At 39.5% G+C, this 19,070-nt stretch overlaps 1 protein-coding gene across 1 annotated transcript in view; it reads left to right on the forward strand.

The window, feature by feature from the left end:
* phldb2a (pleckstrin homology-like domain, family B, member 2a) overlaps positions 1-19,070 on the forward strand; it is a 42,887-nt gene that overhangs the window by 9,915 nt on the left and 13,902 nt on the right. The window contains exons 4-9 of the mRNA XM_041800873.1: positions 4,839-4,949; positions 7,268-7,758; positions 8,135-8,596; positions 8,711-9,046; positions 16,146-16,280; positions 16,638-16,775. Of these exons, the coding sequence (XP_041656807.1) occupies positions 4,839-4,949; positions 7,268-7,758; positions 8,135-8,596; positions 8,711-9,046; positions 16,146-16,280; positions 16,638-16,775 (1,673 nt within the window). The remainder of the gene's footprint in view (positions 1-4,838; positions 4,950-7,267; positions 7,759-8,134; positions 8,597-8,710; positions 9,047-16,145; positions 16,281-16,637; positions 16,776-19,070) is intronic.

Here is a 19,070-nt window from a genome sequence, read left to right on the forward strand (position 1 = left end):
CTGTGTGTGCGTGTTGGTGTAATCGCAGTGTGTGCGCTGTCTGTGGATTCAGGAAACAGCATCGTCTGACTTTTGAAATCCCTCAATGGAACCAATAATATTCTTTCAATGTGGTCTGTCTGAGTTACAGTGTGAAGACCTGGAGATGTGTTTTTTAGTTTTATTTGATCATAGAAAGTAAAACTTTTCTGTTTTGTGGAATGTTTACATCAGGAAAATAGTTAGTATAAATCAGTCTGTCATTTTTAGTAATCCAGCACCAGCACAACAAAAGTTATCTCATGGTCTTTTACTTAAAGACCAGGTCTCAAACCAACACCTTGTAGTATATGCACAGAAAACCAACATTTATCCATCTGTTATCAAGCACTTAGAAACAGGAAAACTTCAAATTTTCAAAAAACTGAGCAGATTAAGACTTATAATTGAACAGCTGCCTGCCATCTGGGTAAGGAAATTTATGTAAAGGGGGAGTAAGAAAGGATAGAGACAAAGTTTATTCCTTTCAGGTAACCTTGCAGATAGATTGGTTAGATTGCCAGACAATGACCAGTCTGTCTTCAGAAGGAACTATCCTGCAAGGCGTCAAGCTCATAAGCTTCTTTCTGGTCAGAGAATGAATGAACCAATCAGGGTCATTTGAGGAGAACAAGGGAGTTGCAACAGGGGTGCTTGCACTGCAAGCCTGTAAACAACAGCTGCTGGTGAAGAGATTAGTGTGAATGCAACTATAGCAGCACTTCTATTAGAACGGGAGTTTTTCTTTATTAAAGGAAGCTTAAAGAAGATCATTAAAAACTTTTCTTGGTTGATAGATATTTTTGCTCTGCTCCTGACTGTCTTCAACAACAGTTCAACTCACCAGCTGGCTCCACTGATGCTTGACACTATCTGCAGTTACATGAGCATTTTTTTCACGATCAGATTAAATCATTTGGATCAGAGTTTAAAACGTCTTTGTACACATGGATGCTGGAAGATACAATCCGATTCAGATACGCATGCTCATGCATCTCAGTCTGATCTGAATACAAATTTTCTGGCATGCACCTTATTGTCCCATAGGTTAAATCTACCAACAATTTGCCGTAGAAGAAATTCTTCTTCTGCTCCTGTAAACAAACCACCTGACGTTACACTAGCTATACATAAATGGCAGCCTACGGGGCAGGTCCGGTGCCAGCAGGTGTCATCTGGCCTGCAAAACATTTGGGGAAAAAGATTGATATTTTTTAATATGAATTTTCAATATTTACATATTTCAAATACAAATTTTCACTCACTTATCACGATCCATCTGTAATTAAAGCAAGGAAAGCTTGTAATACAATGCAATAAATGGGTTAGATGTGGAACATTGAACTGCCTTTAGAGAGGGGAGGAACATCGTAAAAAGACGCATGGCAGAGTGCACAGCAGCGCGCCTGCTTCACCACCTCAGCTCTGGAAATATGCTCTCCAATTAAAGACGCTGTGATACAGACTGAAGGATTTTTAGGACTAAAGTAAATTAATTTATTTTGTCTACTTTTGATGTTTTTTTTTTTTTTTTTAGATGAAGAATTTAACCATCGTGCACAGCTGCACTTCACCCTCTCATAGAGTCCAGTCCTGTCTGCACCTCTGACTATTTTTTTGCATCTCAGGCCTTAACAAATATCAGAGCCAGAGATTTTTGCCTTTTAAAACCAAACTTCTATTCCTGTGGGAGATTAAAACAGCTGCTGTCATGATAGCAAATACTTTCCCTGCGTAATAGTCCATCAGTTTGCAGTCTTGGTTCATTAGGATTTGCATTTTTTGCATGTCTGTGGTTGTTCCAGAAGTTAACAAAGGTACTAAGATAACTGATCTGTACTGTCATGGTATCAAGTGCATCTATATGACCATAAAGAGTTGAGCTAGACTCAATGCAGAAGAGGGAGTCCATGGGTGGAGGTCAGTGCTCACAGAAAGGACCAGCAACATGCAGAGGTATTTCAATGGATCTCTCACACAGACAAATTCAAAGAAGAAACTGGAGCATACGAATCACTTACTGCAGTTGAATCAGGTGCAGAGGACGAACATTTCAATGCGCGCTGCGCCTTCATCAGAGTTAAAAAACAAACAAAAGAACAGTGTGTGCCGTCTGCATAATGGACAAATGCAAAATGCGCAATGTTTTGTGTTAAGCTAAACAGCTTATGGCCCTCATTCTGTCATGACCATGCTTTTATAGGAAACTCATGGGGCTCTGGTCAGATAGAAATGGCTACTCAATTCAAGAGGACAATTTAGCTGTACTGATGTGTTGTTTGGGAACCAGCCAGTTCTTAGAGCTGGCTCTCTAACATGAATGACAGGAGACTACATGAAAGACAGTTCTCTTTTGTCTATTTTAATAGCCACAAACAACAAAATTGTACCAAATGAAGAGCTGTTTGGGAGCCAGAGGACTGGCTCTTATTACAGAGCTGGGCCAAATGATCCAGATCTCTAAAAAGTAGGGATGTATGGTATTGGATTTTTGCAGAAATCCAATATGCTGATGTAAAGAGAAGAGGGGTCAAAAATGTTGGTAAAATGGAAACATGATCAACAAATCCTATATTAAACAAGGATGTCTACATGTTTCAACTCACCATGAGTCTTCATCAGGACATAGTGGATAAAGTTGGTCACAACAACTCTGAAAAAGCACATCTATAAAACATAAATGATGACAGTAAACATCAAAGTGCAAATACACATTATTACAGTACCACAAAACAGTTTATACCAATAACAATACAGAAAAAAACTAGTGAAAGTAGTCACCACAAAAACATCAATACAGACCCAGAAAAGGGACATCCTTTGACAGCAAGATCAATAATGTGCAGATCATACTATAAATTAAGCAAATAGGTACCTAGGCAGCCTTACTGTACCAGCAAACATATGAAATAGTATATACAAAACTGAGCGTAGGACATGAGGCAGTCACGTCCCAAAATAGAGAATATGCTGGTATTTACAGATTAATTTTATACACTCATGTTGATACAGATGTATAAATGTAGTTTGACCTAAAGCATCCATTCATAAAAAACAGTTTAAATTTTAAAGAATGTGGATGAACAGAGAAAGCTATTGAAGTTCTGTTAGTCCTGCCTAAAACTCCACATTTCAGGCAGATTTAGCTAATATTTACAGCTTACAATTAGACTTACAATTTTACCAGTTGTAAGTCTCAGCAGAAATGATCATTTTACAATGCTGTCAATTAACTTTTTGCAAATGTCTGCAGATACCCATATCATGCAGATAATATTGAGCATTCCAACTGAAAGAGCCTGAATAACCATCACTACAATGGATAAGAGTTGGAGTTGGATATGGAAAAGCATGCAAGATCAAGGTTTTCTGTATCAGACTGTGCCAAACTGTATTAAACCAAACCCCACTGCTCTGTGGAAACATACCATATATTGCAGACACAAACACCTGAATTCTTTCCAGAACTTAATCCAGATTTGTCCTTCCAGATGTGTAGGTATAAAGATGTGTGACTGCAGCAGCTAATATTCAGGAAGATTCATTGCAAGTGAATGGGAAAGCTTGGCGATACTATATCATGTACTGAGGCTGCTTCTCACTCTTTCAGCTCACCAGGTTGATTTCCATTCATTGACTGATATGTCCAATCACATCTTGCCCTGATACAAAGGCATGAATTGTCATCATCACTAACTATCGTTGCTTTGTCGACTATCTTGGATTTGTTGTAAGCGTTAGACCGTGACTCCTCATGTTAGGGCAGCTCTGAAATGGACCATCCTGAAATCTTCTCCAGAGATTGCCAGGAGTGTGTATATGAAAATGCAAACAGAGGAGACCTACACAGCTTAACACTACTGACAGATAGAAACCAACCATGTTGGCATTTTAACAGTAAAATGGAAGCAACTGTCCACTCTGTTAGCATCTGCTGCGAAAAGGAGCCATAACTCAACTAAAAGTCAGGTAATTTTAAATGTTTAAAAAGAACACAGTTAAAACCTAATTAAAGGTAAACAACGAGAATGTCTGGACTTGTTTGGGAATTTCTTTAGTGGTATTTTGACATTTTAAGAGGCTGAAGAGTATTTCTGCAGACTTGTTTATCTAAAATCATTACAAAACACAGTTAGTAGACAGACCACTGTGTTAGGCTATTCCATGCAAAAACGGGAAGTTTTTGCAGTCTTAACAAACTCTTGCATAATGGATTTATAATTTCAGCATGGTCTGCAGGAAACCTTGGATCCCCAAGTGATCCCCGTCTGCATTGGCCTAGTCTGAACCTCTATTTCTGGCTTGTCACACTTCGTCTGGGGCTCTGAGGGAATACTTTGGAGGACTGGTCATGAGCTTGGGGCTAAAAGATCAAGTGCTGCTTTTTAGGACTCAGCTTTTATTGGTAACACAGGCTGAGACAGACGTAAATACTTTCCTCTAGATCTGCTTTCTCACTTAGTCCATAGAGAAGGTCTTATTTTTTTCTTTCTGGTTAAAAATGCAAATCTGAAATATTTGCTTGAATTGAGGTATTGTTGTGGTGTTTTTAGAGCGACCGCAAGACATGGATTCAACTTCCTGTGAGGCTCTTTGTATTTTTTGTTTCCACACTAAAAATGGGACTTCATGAAGTTGCTGGAATATTAATGCAGGATGTAGAAAGGGAGGTTTAGCTGCCTTGTACCTCTACTGTATGTCTTCACACTGGCGAGATTATGATGAAATAGTCTAATATGGGATCTTATGATATTAAAGGCAGAAGAGGATGCTGTTTTCTTTTCATGCTTGTGAGTTTTATATTTCTTTCTTCTCCTCAGGGAACAAAGTAGAATCATTCATCCTCAGGCTGAATCAGAGAAAGGAGGCCAGTGTGATAAGCAGCATGCTGCCTCAAAGGAGTGCTGTCGCCACGCTGGGCTACAGCTCAGGTAAGACATCTGTTCGGATACTTTTTTAGTTTCATTATAATAGTTAGATGAGTCTTTGATACAAACATTTCTGTGAGGGTTATTTTGGGAGAAATCTAACAGTAGATTAAGGGTCCTCTAAAGAACAGAGTCAGCTAAATGACAATAAATAATACCATCTCATCAAGTAACTGTACTGTCTCCTGGATTTCTCAGTAGCTGTAACCTTTGGTGTCACTGACACATTATTTACAACAACCCATGAAATGGGTTAGGGTTTATTAAAAGTTGTTTAAAAGTTTTTGCCTCATCATCTAGGTCTGACAGCCCAATTCAACAAGGGTATTTTGTTAGCTTTGAATAGTTCAGAATTAGGATAAAGAATCACTTGACCAGGGTAAATACTTATTGCTAAACTTTGCTAATTTATTGTCTTTACTGACTTTATTTCTGCCTGTTATGATATATTAATGGTTAGGCCCAACAATATCAGAAAGGAAACTTGCATTGCTGTACTTTAACTGAGCTATACAGGTGCATTTAAAAAATATATCATGTAAAAGTTCACTGTTTCCCTGTGATTTACTTTAGAAAGTTAAATTTCCATAAATCTAAATTCATCTTATATAAAGTGAAACATTTCAAGAAGTTTTGTATTAAGCTTGATGATTACGGCTTACAGCTCACAAATTCTAAAATACACTATCTCAAAACATTAGAATATTGTGAAAAAGTCCAGTATGCAAAGGTTTCCTGAGCCTGCATTCTCTCCCTCTGGTTCAGTACACACAACCACGATCAAGGGGAAGACTGCTGACTTGACAAATGTCCAGAGGACTTTAACTGACACCCTCCACAAGGAGAGGGAGCCTCAGAAGGTCACTGCTGAAAAGGCAGACTGTTTTCAGAGACTGTATCAAAGCATTTTCATGGAAAGTTGACAGGAAGAGAAAAGTGTGGTAAGAAAAGTTGTATAAACAACAGGGATGAGCTCAGTCTTCAGAGGAAAGCAGAGTCAAGAACTCAGGGGGGCTTCAAAGGAGTGGGCTGAGAATGATGTCAGTGGATCAACAGCCACCACACAGACATGTCCAGGTAATAGGCTACAAGAGTTGTGTTCTTAGTGTCCAGCCACTCCTTACCCACAGACATTGTCAGCAGCCTCTCACCTGGGCTGAAGAGAAAAGAGCTGGACTGTTGTGGTCTCAGTGGTTTGAAATCCTGTTTTCAAAACTGAATATCACATTTCATTAGGAAATCAGTGTCCAAAAGTCTGGAGGAAGATCAGAGAAGCACAGAATCCGAGGTGCTTGAAGATGGTTTGTGGTTCCATGTCATCTGCTGCTGTTGGTCCACTGTGCTTTGTCAAGTCCAGAGTCAACTCTGTCAGCCATCTACCAAGGGATTTTACAGCCTTTCATGCTTCCATCTGCGTAGGAGCTTTATGGAGATACTGGTCTCCTTTTACAGCAGGACTTGGCACCTACCCACGGTGAAGCCAGAACTACCAAAAACTGGTTTGCTGACCATGATATTACTGTGAATGACTGGCCAGTCAACTGGCTGGATTTGAGAATCTCTGGGGAAATTTCGAGAAATGAAAGAAAGACAACAACCTGTGCTTCATAACATGCCAGCAGTGCCACAGACTGATTTGCTCCATGCCATGAGCATCATCTTTTAGGGGTCAACGTTTTTGTATGATAAATCTTTCTTTTGGACTGCTGTTTTGTGATATTCTAATATTTTGAGATAGTGGAGTGCAGTTTTATACCTGCAAAATAGTGGAATTTTAAAATACAGTAAAAAATTATGCAATTAACTGTGATTATCCACAGAAATTTTGAGATTAATCAAGATTGAAAATCTTACTTGTTTGACAGCCCTACTTTGTACATGACTAAAAGGAGCAGGAAGTGGTTATTCTTTAAAATCACGTAGACTTAGATTAAATGTTTATTCAGAGTCCAGCCACCCATGACTCAGCCTATCTTCTCACACTGCGTGCTAAGACATTTAAGCTGTAGTAAAAGGCATCCTCAGGGTTTTTCTGCAGTCAAGACTAAGATGCATTCTGGCTTGTCTTGGTCCACCAGCATTCTTCCATTTTTAGAAGAAACTTAACCACGGATGGAGCCAGTGTTTGTCTTGGGCTCAGAACTGTATGAGCGTACATTCTTCACTAGTTCCCCCCCCCCTTACTCAGCATAAGTGTGATCGTGTGACTTCTCTTAGCTGATCTGGTCATTATTATAGCAGTTACTTTAAACCTGACACTATTACACAGTCCAAGAGACACAAGATTTCATGCTCTGCCAACTCTCTTCTGTTTTCATCAGACTGTGGGAAGATGGAACACAGCAGCAGCAGCTCGGTGGGTGGGACAGTGCTGAGGGGCTCCCGCTCTAAGGCAGAGCTCCAGGAGCTGATGGAGACGCTTCAGCGCAGGAAGAGCGCTCTTGAGGCCAGCCTGAGGGCAGCAGAGTGCAGCCGCAAGTACCTCAGTGTACCTCCACCTGTGGGCTCTCAGCCCACCAGGCCTCTGTCAGTCCTGAGCAACACAGATAGACCCCCATCGGCCTCCAGAACTTTTTCTTACATTAACAGCAGCAGTGTTCCTCCGTCACCACGCCAAGGTGAGCGCCAGCTCAGCCCCAATGGCTTTCATCGCCATTCCCACTCCCGCCACCAGTCACAAGACAGTCTGCTCACAGATGGAAGCTCTCTGCTCTCCTCTTACGGGCCACCTGTGCCTCGGTCTCCAAGAGTGAAAAGTGGAGCAGCCAGTGTGCCATCCAGCCCTCGCATGGGCCGCAGACTCTACTCTCAGGTAGTACTGTCAAAATTCGTGATACTTTTTTGATACCTCAAGTTTTAAAATTATACAGTCTTTTATTTGAATTAATGATCATATTGAAAAGTGACAAAACATGAGAAAACTACGACTATAAGACGGGTGCATGGAGGAGGAATGAGTCCATCAGAATGCAAAGAAACTCTAACATTGCTGATATATCTGTACATTTTAGGCAGTATGCAAGAGTTTCTCTGCATTTTTGATTATTAAAAAAGACATTACACTATATTGGGTGCTTAGGGCTTTTGTTTCTATTGCTGTGGTATCATAGCAGCAGTTAATGTCATTAGATTTTTAAAGGTATTATATCAAAGTTTAAATTTTGGTATTGTGTTGACCCCACTCTCAGGGCAAACCTGGAGACCCTCGTCAGAGAAAATACTCCACCGGCTCCCTCAACAGCCTGGGGATGCACAGCCGCTCTCTGCCACGGCTTCACAATGCAGCTGACCCCCCTGCTCTGTCACTGCCATCACGTCACTCGGTGGGTTCCCACAGAGGAGTAGGGACAGCAGGGCAGCGTCGGAGTCTCTCCTCCCTGGAGCAGCCACCTGATGTGACAGTACCAGCCAGCATGCCCAGCACTCCCAGGAGGGCCAGCCTGGCCTCTTTGAGCTCTTTGGGTGTAGATCTGGATGGGACGGGTTTGGATCTGAGCTTTGGAGAAAGGAGGCTGTCTTTTGGGAAGGGTGGGTTGAGTCCAGGACAAAGGGTGGGCAGCATCAGCTCCCTGAATGGGAAAGAGGAGCTTAGCAATTATCACCAGCATCAGAGAGATGAGCGGCTCAGAGAGCAGAAAGTGCAGAGATTGGTGAGTTTCATTTGGAATGTGATCCATGGAGCATCATACTAAAACTTTTTATACCTTGTTTGATACCTTGACAAATAACAGTAGCATAATGACGTTTGTTTTAACTGTCTCCAGGAGTGCCAGCGTCTGGAGACTATCTTAAATCTCTGCACTGAGCTGGGTCAGGTGGAGAGAGAGCCAGCGGTCTCAGCTGTTTCCGACCTGCAGAAGATCAATAAAGAGCTGGAGAAGCTGCAGGTGTCCGACGATGAGTCAGTGTTTTCTGACTCACCAAGCAGCACGGCTCCAGAGAGCAGCTTTGGGGCCAAAGCCAGCAGAGACTTCCAGCTGTCAGAGGAGCAGCAGGTCAGCCAGCGTCAGCAGAGTGGATACAGAGAGGCCAGGTCTCACTCACCTGCTGTCAGTCTAAACAGCAGTGCTCCTTCACCCTCCACCCACCACAGAACCAAGGCAAGTTTCACCACTGCCAGGTTTTCCCACAGTTTGTAATAAAACATCAAGTCAGGGGGATTCTCTCAGTTATCTGGCTTTACTAAAAATGAGCTCACACAGTTGCACAGAGTTGGTTATCAGCCCGATAATTCAGCCAGGGTTTCTGTTCACATAAATGGATTAGTGTTAACTTCTCATAGTCTGTCACCATCATGAACACTGGCCTACTGTCAGCAGATCCCCTTACTTTATAAACTCGTAGCAAAAAATGATAAATATACAAGAATAATAAGAAGTGGTTAAAAAAACATCATCCAAATTAAAACCACACAGCTGCCCCACTTATACCACTACTACATTTTCTGAAAACCTCAGATAAGTGCAATAAAAACATGTTTGTTTTTCTCAGTTGAGTTATTTTGTCACTTATAATGAAATAGCAAAGGAAACAAATCATCTGAAATTCATTCAGCTGTCTCAGTTTGACAGTCCAGAGATTTTGCATGGTCATAACTTTATTGGACACAGCAAAGTTCACAGCAGACGAGATTCTTGTGTCAGTTTGAAGCAGACGCCCATGGCTACTAAAAGCTCTGTGACCCTTATGTGTTAGATACCAGGGATACAGTTCATTATATCACTGTAATTGAGTGGTACTTCACTACATTTTAAAAAGCATCAAGTACTGAGTAAAAAAACACAAAACCTAAAAGCCAAAACAAGGAGGTCTAATCTTTCTGTCAACAACATGAAACCAGTGGCCAGTGGTTCCACTATGACAGCACATGACTGTCAGTAGCACATAGAGAAAGAATGAGTCAACATTTCATCCCAAATCAGCTGTTGCATTTTACTTCAGGTCACATCACATCTTATGATAAACAGCCTGGTTGAAGATTGTTGTTACTGCAGGAGAGGTCACATTTCACCCTGCAAGCTCCTTGGTTATCAGAAGTAGCTACTCAGGACTTTTAATGACTTACATTTTGCTTATACTTGAGTAGATTTATAGACCAGTGATTTACTTCTACTGAAGTACATTTTACCAAAGTAACTATACTTTTACTTAAGTATGATAACCATCTACTTCTTCCACCTCTGTTGGTTATATTTCCTATCACTGTTCTTTCTTTACTCTTCACATAGCACTGCAGGAGCTGCATTTGTCACCAAAGCTGTCAATCGGGACATTTTACTTTGTAGAGCGTCAAATAACAACTTAAAGCTGAACTTCCCAGAATAACGAAGCTTATGGCATTAATCAGCATGATGAGAACTAACTTTTAAAACAGCACTCATCAATGTTTTAAATCCAGAAAAGCATGTATTTAATTTATTTTTTAAACCCATGCCTCATTTTTAAGCATGAAGGGGACACCCTGGGGGGAGGGCATCTTTTTATGCAGGCCGTTAACCAGACTTTGAGGTTGCCTGAAGATTACCACAGAGAATAACACCAGCAAGAGTTTTTATTTAGCACTTGTATTTAGAGAGCAACATGCCTCTTTTGCTGTCCAGGTAGGGCCGGGATAGAGAAAACAGAGCATGTTACTTGAGCTGCAAAATTGTACCTTAAAGAGGCCATAAGTTAATAGATGCTTACTCTGGAGATAACATGCTTTAATACAGCCTCTTGTGTCAAATCGGTGAAGTTACTGGCAACATGTGGAAATGCAGGTCTAGTTTAAAGCACTTTTTGGTTTGCTTTACACTTGGCCCTTTTTATACATTCTAGCTACTGTGTGTCTGTACTTCAAACTACGACAACAGTTACTTGTTTTATTCCCCAATGACACAATGGCAACACTGATATGTGTTGACCAGTTTCTTGAACCCTGGGTTGCTGACCGTTTTTCTGTCTTTTGTTGGCATGAATTTGACAGCCTCTGTTATTTCATTCTCCAGGAGATGGTTAGATAGGCAGAGGAGTTGTAAAATCTGTCCTTGAACCCTTTCATCCCTAGGCCCCTTTTCAGTGTACAATCTTGAAAATGACATACCCAAATACAACTGAATATTTCTCTGCAACTACAAAGTCTACATGAATATGCTTGGCATCAAATGTCAAGATAACTCTTTACAGATTTCAGCAGATTTCCCCGTAGAAGCTACTGGGAATGATGGACAAAAGCATAACTGATTTTTTCTGCCTAACAATTTTTACACTTTAAGAGTAAATATCTCCTGTGTCGCTGGCTTGAAATTTAAAGTATTGGAGGTGCCTTGTTGGCAGTAAAGTACTGTGTTTAGAGGAACTGTAGTTTTTGACATCTTTTCATTCTACTGGTTGTGGTCTGAGTTGTGCTTTGTTTAGGTGGAAAATGTTGTGCTTGTTAGTTTGTGAAACTGTGTGTGACAGGTCTCTGTGGATGAACTCTGAGACTGCCTTTTAAATGTTTTCCTCAGTGGAGGCAAAGCTAGCCCCATATCGGAGCTTCTCAGGCTGAAAGGGTTAAGCTAATTGTGTAGTGGTTGCGGGAGTTGAGGAGCTTCTATCCTTTTTGCTTCTTTAGTACTTGGTTGTATTTAACTTTTCACAAATTTGAAAAAATAAATCAATTTCTTTTTTTTACCTTAAGGGGCAGCCATAACTGCATAAAGTCTGCAAAAGTGGTACTGTGTGGCTGAGGTTGGTTTACCTTTTTTAGTAAGCCAACAGCTGCCTTTCTGGTATCTTCTTTAGCTTTCTCACTTTTCAGAGAGTACATGCTGTGGCTCCCTCTGCTCTTCACTTAAAACAAAGTGAGAGCTGTTTAGGTGGGCAGAGCACACACTTTTCTGTAAAGGAAGAGAGGGTGTGCTCCATTTACCACAGAGGACAGAGCTTATAATTTGAGCACAACAAAGTATGTGGCATGATAATAATTTAATCTTGATTATCTTGCTTCCACAGTCGTGAGAAGTGAAGTCGTAACTGAAATTGAAACGTGATCAATCCCCCAACACCAGAACAAACATTTTCCAATCACCTGAACTGAGTATTTTCCAGAGAACAGCTTAGCCTCAGATCTGTCCTTTTCAGCCTTTATCAGTTCATTCCTGCTCAGAGTGACCGTTGATGTGAGTGAAAAGAGGAGGGAGCTGTAGTGAACTCCAATGGGAAACACCCCTCCGCTGGAATGCAGTTTATCAGACCGCTGAAACTTAGTTGATCTTTGTTTGTTTACCTGATGTGATATCAGGTTAATTCCCTCTATTTCCATGTTAATTTACGTTTCCTTTTCACATTCCTATTAAACCACGTTTATAAAAAAAAAAACCTACTGTTGAAAATGAATTCTAGACATACCAATGAGTCAATCTGTGTGAGCGAGGGGGGATGTTTGCTTAAGTTATGGTCAGGTCAATTTGAATTTTCATACAATTTTGTTTGTTTGTTTGTTTGTTTTTTAAGTTTTTTTGGTTCCGACTTTTTTTTTTCATTTATAACCAGTGGGATTTAGGGGTTGAATGTCATTTGAAGAGTGTAATCATGATCCAAGCAGTGCTAAATTTAGCCATACATTTGGTTTAGACTGGTATTGTCTGGTTAAAAATTGCAACCACTTGTGGCTTTGAAAGACGCTGAATCATTTGGTGACAGCATCTCAATGGCATGATGATTGCAAAGACTGTTTGTCTTCCACTGTATCACTCAACTGGCATAAACATCCGACAGATTTTCAGATCATTGGGCTTTTAGTCAGAGATACAGTAAGTGCTTGCAGTTTGTACAGTTCCTGTTTATGTGGGTGTTTGGACACATAAACAGGAGATTTGGAGTTGCCTCTCATCAACCTTTTCAATGTTTAAAAATTGAAAGAAAACACTGACAGAAGAGCGGCCTTGTGGATTAAACGTATATAAAAGCATAGCACGTGTCAGATGCTGTGATTTAAGCTCAAAGGCATGCCACCTCCTTCACCGTCTCACTCCTCAGTCCCACTGTCTCTGTAAAAGCTTTTTTCCACTCCAGAGCGACCTCGTGGTGCGTCTGGTTTTAATGAAGAAGTCCTAGTTTTGTTTCTGCACTCAGCCATTCAAAGTCTTTAAAGATGGGGGGGAACAGGAAATGACTTTATCCCACTGAGAATTAGTGTGCACATGTGTGTGTATGTGTGGAAAAATTTCAGTGTATATGTGTTGTAGAGGAATGCGTTTTTCCAGATGTTTTTAACTGTATACCGACGCTAAATGGATGGAAGACCTTGTTTAAAGGGAAAATGTAGTTAACACATCATCAGAGGTAATTAAGCAAAATGTTTAAGATGTGGCAGACACGGGTTACTGACACACCTTGAGCTTTTAAAGGAAATAGTTTGTGAAGTGAGACTGTCATTTCTGGGATGTGTCAGTAGTTTGGCTGTTCAATCTTTTATTCTGTGTATGATACCGCTTTTAAAAAAAAAGATAATACAGTATATGTGAAGCATATGAAGCTCTTTTGTAATTAGTCCTTTTATTTTCACTTTGTGCACAATAGCACAATTGATGACTTCATGAACTTAAAAGGGTAGGGAGGCCGACAGAAGGAATAGGATAACCCCTATGGAGTCTAGACACTGGTGGTGTTGATTACGGATGCAGAATCAGATGAGGAGTAGACTTCTGAGAAACTTGACTGGGATACCACTGAGGTGGCTTGGAGGAGGAGACTGAGGTATGCAGGATAAAATGAGGAGAAACCATATGAGGATGTGAACTAGAACCCGATGAACTGGATAGAGGTGGCTGGGGTGGAGGAGGGTTGCAGTGTCAACACTGGAACGACAGGCTGACCATGTGAGAGAGGGTAGCAGATTTAAAATATGACAGGTGGGTGATGGGTAGTCAAACAAGGTTGTATCAGAGTCAGATTAGCTGAGTACTTTAGAGAGTGAGAGCCCATAATCAGCTGATCACCGGAGCAGGAAGAGAGAAAGAATGGAAAAGGGAGAGATATGAACGAATGGTGACTAATGAATGAATAGAAACAGTTTTCTTGCTTGAACTTCTGCTGAGCTTGATTGAAATTTTTTTGTTCTGTTTTGGCATTATGGGGGCTAATATACACAATGAAGCAGCAGGAAGTATATAAAAAAGGAAATCTTATTAAATATGAATAATATTAGGTACAACAAGCACTAAGCAATGAATAGATAAAGTTTTATAGTGTTGTAATGAAAATGCACAATGGTTCACCTGTCTTTCCACACAAGCTGAGCACCTTAACCTTTTCAAGTCTGTTATTTGATAACCAGGTTTTTTCCATTGTATGAAAAGAATCAACCATGCAATGGGTCACAGGATGTAGCACATTCTTCCAAAACTACCTATCCAAAACCAAACAAACCTAAGGGGAAACAAAGACGGAAAAATTCCAGAAACTGTTACAGTAGGAAGAAAAGGTTTTTTAAAATGTGGCCTCTATTAAAGACTTTATTCAAACAGGAACATAGTCTCAGTGAGGTCATTGATTGGCTTCTGCAGCAAACTTATTAAGCCTATTGGTGGTCTTGAAGAACGAGTCTCTTTTGCTTCAGCCCCCCTACAGGCGGAGGTCAGTGCTGTCAGAGAGGATGTGTAACGTAAAAAAAATGTTATTTCTCAAGGGCAAATCTAGAGAAGAAACTGGAGCACATGAGTCACTTTTTCCAATTTAATCAGGTGCAGAAGACTAGCTCTTACTGATGGTCATTGTCAGGTTGAAAATGCTGTCTCAAACTATTTTATGGTTAGCCTGTTAACAGGGAAAGAGGCAGAGCCTAGATGTCCTTAAAGCCTACAGACAAACAACCAAACATGCCTGCCTCATCTCTGATGATCTCAGTCAGACCAACCATGTCCCTTATAATGAATGACTCCTGTCCCTCCAAAAATAATGGCTCTAAAATTGGCTATACAAGAATACATACTGACACAGGGTGTGCCAATCGGGGATAAGCTATTTAGACCATTGTATTTTGTTTTTAACCAGGCTGTAAACATGTTTATTTCTACTTTATGGATTACTAATACTTTGTGTTTGTCACCTCAAGAGTTTATGCGGTGAGTTTCAAGGGGACATTTGAGGAAATGCAACTTTTTTTTAACTTTTGCATAGGCTTCATTTTTCAGATGTTTCCATTTGGTTTTTATAAAGTCAGTTTCTTTATGGCCAAGAATTTTGAAATTTGTTCTAGAATCCTGTTTGTGGTTGTGGGAGATTTTTTTTTTTTATAAAAAAAAATTAAAAAATATTTATTTTTCAATCTAATTGAAGATTGAGTATATTATTTAAATCTATCTGGCTTGTCAGATAAATGGCAGATGTAAAGGGTGACTGATTGCGCTGATTTATGAAAAAGATTAAAATCATGAAAAATGGAGATACCAGGTTTTGGCCTGTCACCAGTGAGAGATACATTGGTGTCATTTCAGTCCTGAAATTGTCCTTTTTTTCTTCACATTTTTTGCATTATTAAAAGAAGTTACCCAGTATTAAATGCCTCGTACTTCTAATTTTTTTGCCATTGTTTTGAAATCGATGTTAAGTTAATTAGATTTTTACTAGCATCTTATCTAAGTTTCTGTTATCATAACAGCCCTAGTCAACAGTTTACAGACTCCAAATGCTGCCTCCTCCATGTCCTGCATTCCTCACAGCAGTGTGTGCAGCCAGGGAAACTATAAATCCTGGAGCCGCTGGCCACAAAAACAAACCTCCTGACTCCTAAAAGGAAGAGTACCTTATAATAAAGGATCTTATAACTGCACCCACGTATGAATGAATATGAATGGGACGTTTGTAGGACTTTGGTAGAAGATGAAAGATGTAGGAGGACTTTGGCGTGGATCGAAGCAGAACTCACTGATAGACGTTTCCATTACATAATGTGGAAAAGAATCCTCCTGTCAATGCTCCAGCAATGGATGACTTAAAACAGCAGCTGCTTGTCGAATTAAGAAAAAATCCAGATCCAACTTGGTGGGAAGCTACTAACAACTTTCAAATGCGTGGAAAAAATTATTTCTTCCTGTTATATAACCCTCTGATTGAAAATACAGTCATGGAGAGAGGCTAGTGCACGTACATGTCTACATGAAGAAAATTTTCTTGTACATGTATGAAATGTGAATTAAAGCCAAGCATTTCTATGCATTCCTGATGTTGCTACAGGCTTTGGAGAGCATTCAGCTGAAGCAGGAAGTAACGCAGATAGAGGAGGAGAGGATCCAAGTTCTGAACAACGTTGAGGAGCTGGAGCAGAAGATCAAAGACCTCGACAACCAGATGGAGGAGTCTGTCAGAGAGGTGCAAACACAGCACAGCACAGTATAGTGCAGAGCAGTGCAGTGTGGTGAAGTAAAAAATAAACACAGCTGACACAAGGGGATTCTAAATAGTGTTTTTCTTATGATTCATTCAGATAAACTACTTGTTGTGATTGAAAGTGACATGTTTGAAGCAAATTTGTATTGATGATAAAGACAGCCATCAAATATTGTGCAATCTCATTGATTCAGGCACTAACACTTTTAATTTGTGCATTTTTCATTATCTAAAGCTATAGTGATATAAACTCAGTATGTGTATCTACTTGATTTAGTTTCTTTTAACTTAAAAAAAAATCTTAGGAGATTTGTCAATCTTTGCTAATTTTTCCTGCAGGTGGAGGTGGAGTTGGCTCTTCTGGAGGGGGAACAGGAGTCAGAGATGACCCAGCTGCAGAGAGAAAAGGAGCTTCTGGACAAACTCAAGGAAAAGATTCACAGCAATGAGAGGACCAGCCACACTGAAAAGTCACAGGTAAAATTATGTAAAAACAATGTGCAGACAAAAAACTTACATAACTTAAAAGAACCACTAGTTTGTCCCAACTTGGAAATGAAGGAAGATTTGTCAGTGTTCTGTTTGGGGAAAAAATAAAAACCTACAACAACAGAATTAACAGCATAAAACCTATCCATAGTTTCAGTTAATGTATTCACATGCAATTAGAAAAAGTCAAATTGTTAAAGAGGCCACCAAGGTTGTCTTTATGCACACTCCCTTGAGTCAAGGAATAAGTAAAGCCTTAATTTGCTCAGGGCGTATTGAATAAAAGTCTACAAAAATTCATGAAAAGTGCTTGCCAGTTTTGACCTCAACTGGGTCTTCTTTAGGATGCCTTAAGTTGCTATGAAGCCAATGATTTCATTTGCAGTATCAAAATTTAAACTTAACTAACTTTTGATCAGTCTTGTCACAGAAAGAGTTGGAGCCGAGGGGGGACTTAGGCACTCTGGCAAAAAGCTGCAATGTGCTCACCAGTCTGTCAGACTGCTTGCCTGAATTATACAAATTTGTGCTCAACTCTTTGGTTGTATGTACGAAAAACAGCATTTTTAGTACATAGAGCCAGTACAGAGTTCTTAAAACATCACTGCCATACAGAAACCACTAAAAAAGATCAACAGATACCTTAACTGTTTTTTTCAGGACAGACAGGGAACATGTTTTTCCAGCTATAAAACCTGACATTTCAATATTGTCTCTGATAAGGATACCTTTGCTTTTAGAGCCCAAATCAATTGTTCACTTTAAGAATTTCAGGTCTTGCACCAGTGGTTGATGTCTGATCAAAAGTTCAAATAACCTCTCAGCATTCATTTTATTTTCTCAAAAATTTCCTTTGAAACTGGTTCAGTTGTCTTCTTTTATTAAAAGCATACAAAATAACTGTGTTTTCATGCTGATATACTAACAAAACCAGACCAAAGGGTTCATTACGAAGCATCGTTTCTCTTCTTGAGACTAACATGATCTTTTTTCATTGTCCCAGATACAAATAAACTTAATTAACTAAACTAAATCAAAAATTAGACCAGCAAAGAAGCTTCAAAGGTCTTCGAAGAGTTCTTCATCTTCTGGCCTAAAAAATGGGCCGTATCAGATGAGATCTTAGGCATGGCAAGTTTATCTATAAAGCACCATTCATTCATACATTGAGCAACTAGAGGGCTTTGCTGTGTTCCAAAAAACTTTAAAAGAAGTATGAAATTGAATAGAAAGGGTCATTTAAGCCAATATATATGTATAAAAATGTGTATGTATTTAAATTTGTTAGCTGATCTTTGTGCAGTAGTGTCACTGTTATGAAAACACTACATAGTAGATTGTTTCCCTCAAACTGACTCATGATCAGTGTTTGATAGCATTTCTGTTTAAAGTTATTGTTAATTTTAGATAATACTGCTATTAAAAAGTAAGTTGGCTCATTGTTGCGTATTTACAGAGAAAAATAATGTATTAAGAGTAGTGTTATGTTACCAAGAATTAAAAAACCATAAGGTGGGTTTTAAGGCCACACATAAGCCACTATACTTCTGCCTTTGAATATATTGACTCATTTGCAGCTCATAATCTTTAACTCTACAGCCTAAAAACAGGAATAACAGATTTAACAACCTTTAAAATCACAACATAGGCTTTTAAATTCACATTGGGCTATGATATTCTTGTTTTTTGTCCAAAAAATAAAAAATAATGGGGATATTTGCACAAAGTAAAGCTGTCCTCTCTGACATCTGACTAACTGAATTAGTGAGCTTCGTGCATGTGTCGGCACAGCTGTGTTTACCTTCCACTGCCACGCAGCAAAGTGCCAGCAGGTAAGAAAAAAGTAATCTAAGTACTCCAACAGATGATTTTGTTACACGTAACCCCAAACACCACTTATAATTCAGATGATCTCCAAGAATTCTCTCAGTTTTATTCTTTGTCTTGTACTCTGTGATCCTGGATCTCTTCCTTCACTTCCTGTCTCAAATTTACAACTCTCTGTTTCTGCCCTGGTATCCTACAGACCCACATATGGAAAGAGGCCCAAGTAGTTAACATGTGTAATAACATTGTTGACTCATCTGACTCCAATTTAGTAGAAAAGTAAAATCACCTGAAACCTAACATTATGTGGAAGGACATGAAATCTAACACTTATAACACTACATTAGCATGTATTTCATGTTTTTCTGTGGCAGATGGCCTGCTGAATGCTTAAATCTAGTTCATATAAAGCATTTAATACACTGTAGAAATGTCTGAACTGTTTCCAGTCATAGA

This window comes from Cheilinus undulatus, linkage group 12 (assembly GCF_018320785.1).
Source record: "Cheilinus undulatus linkage group 12, ASM1832078v1, whole genome shotgun sequence".
Taxonomy (NCBI): domain Eukaryota; kingdom Metazoa; phylum Chordata; class Actinopteri; order Labriformes; family Labridae; genus Cheilinus; species Cheilinus undulatus.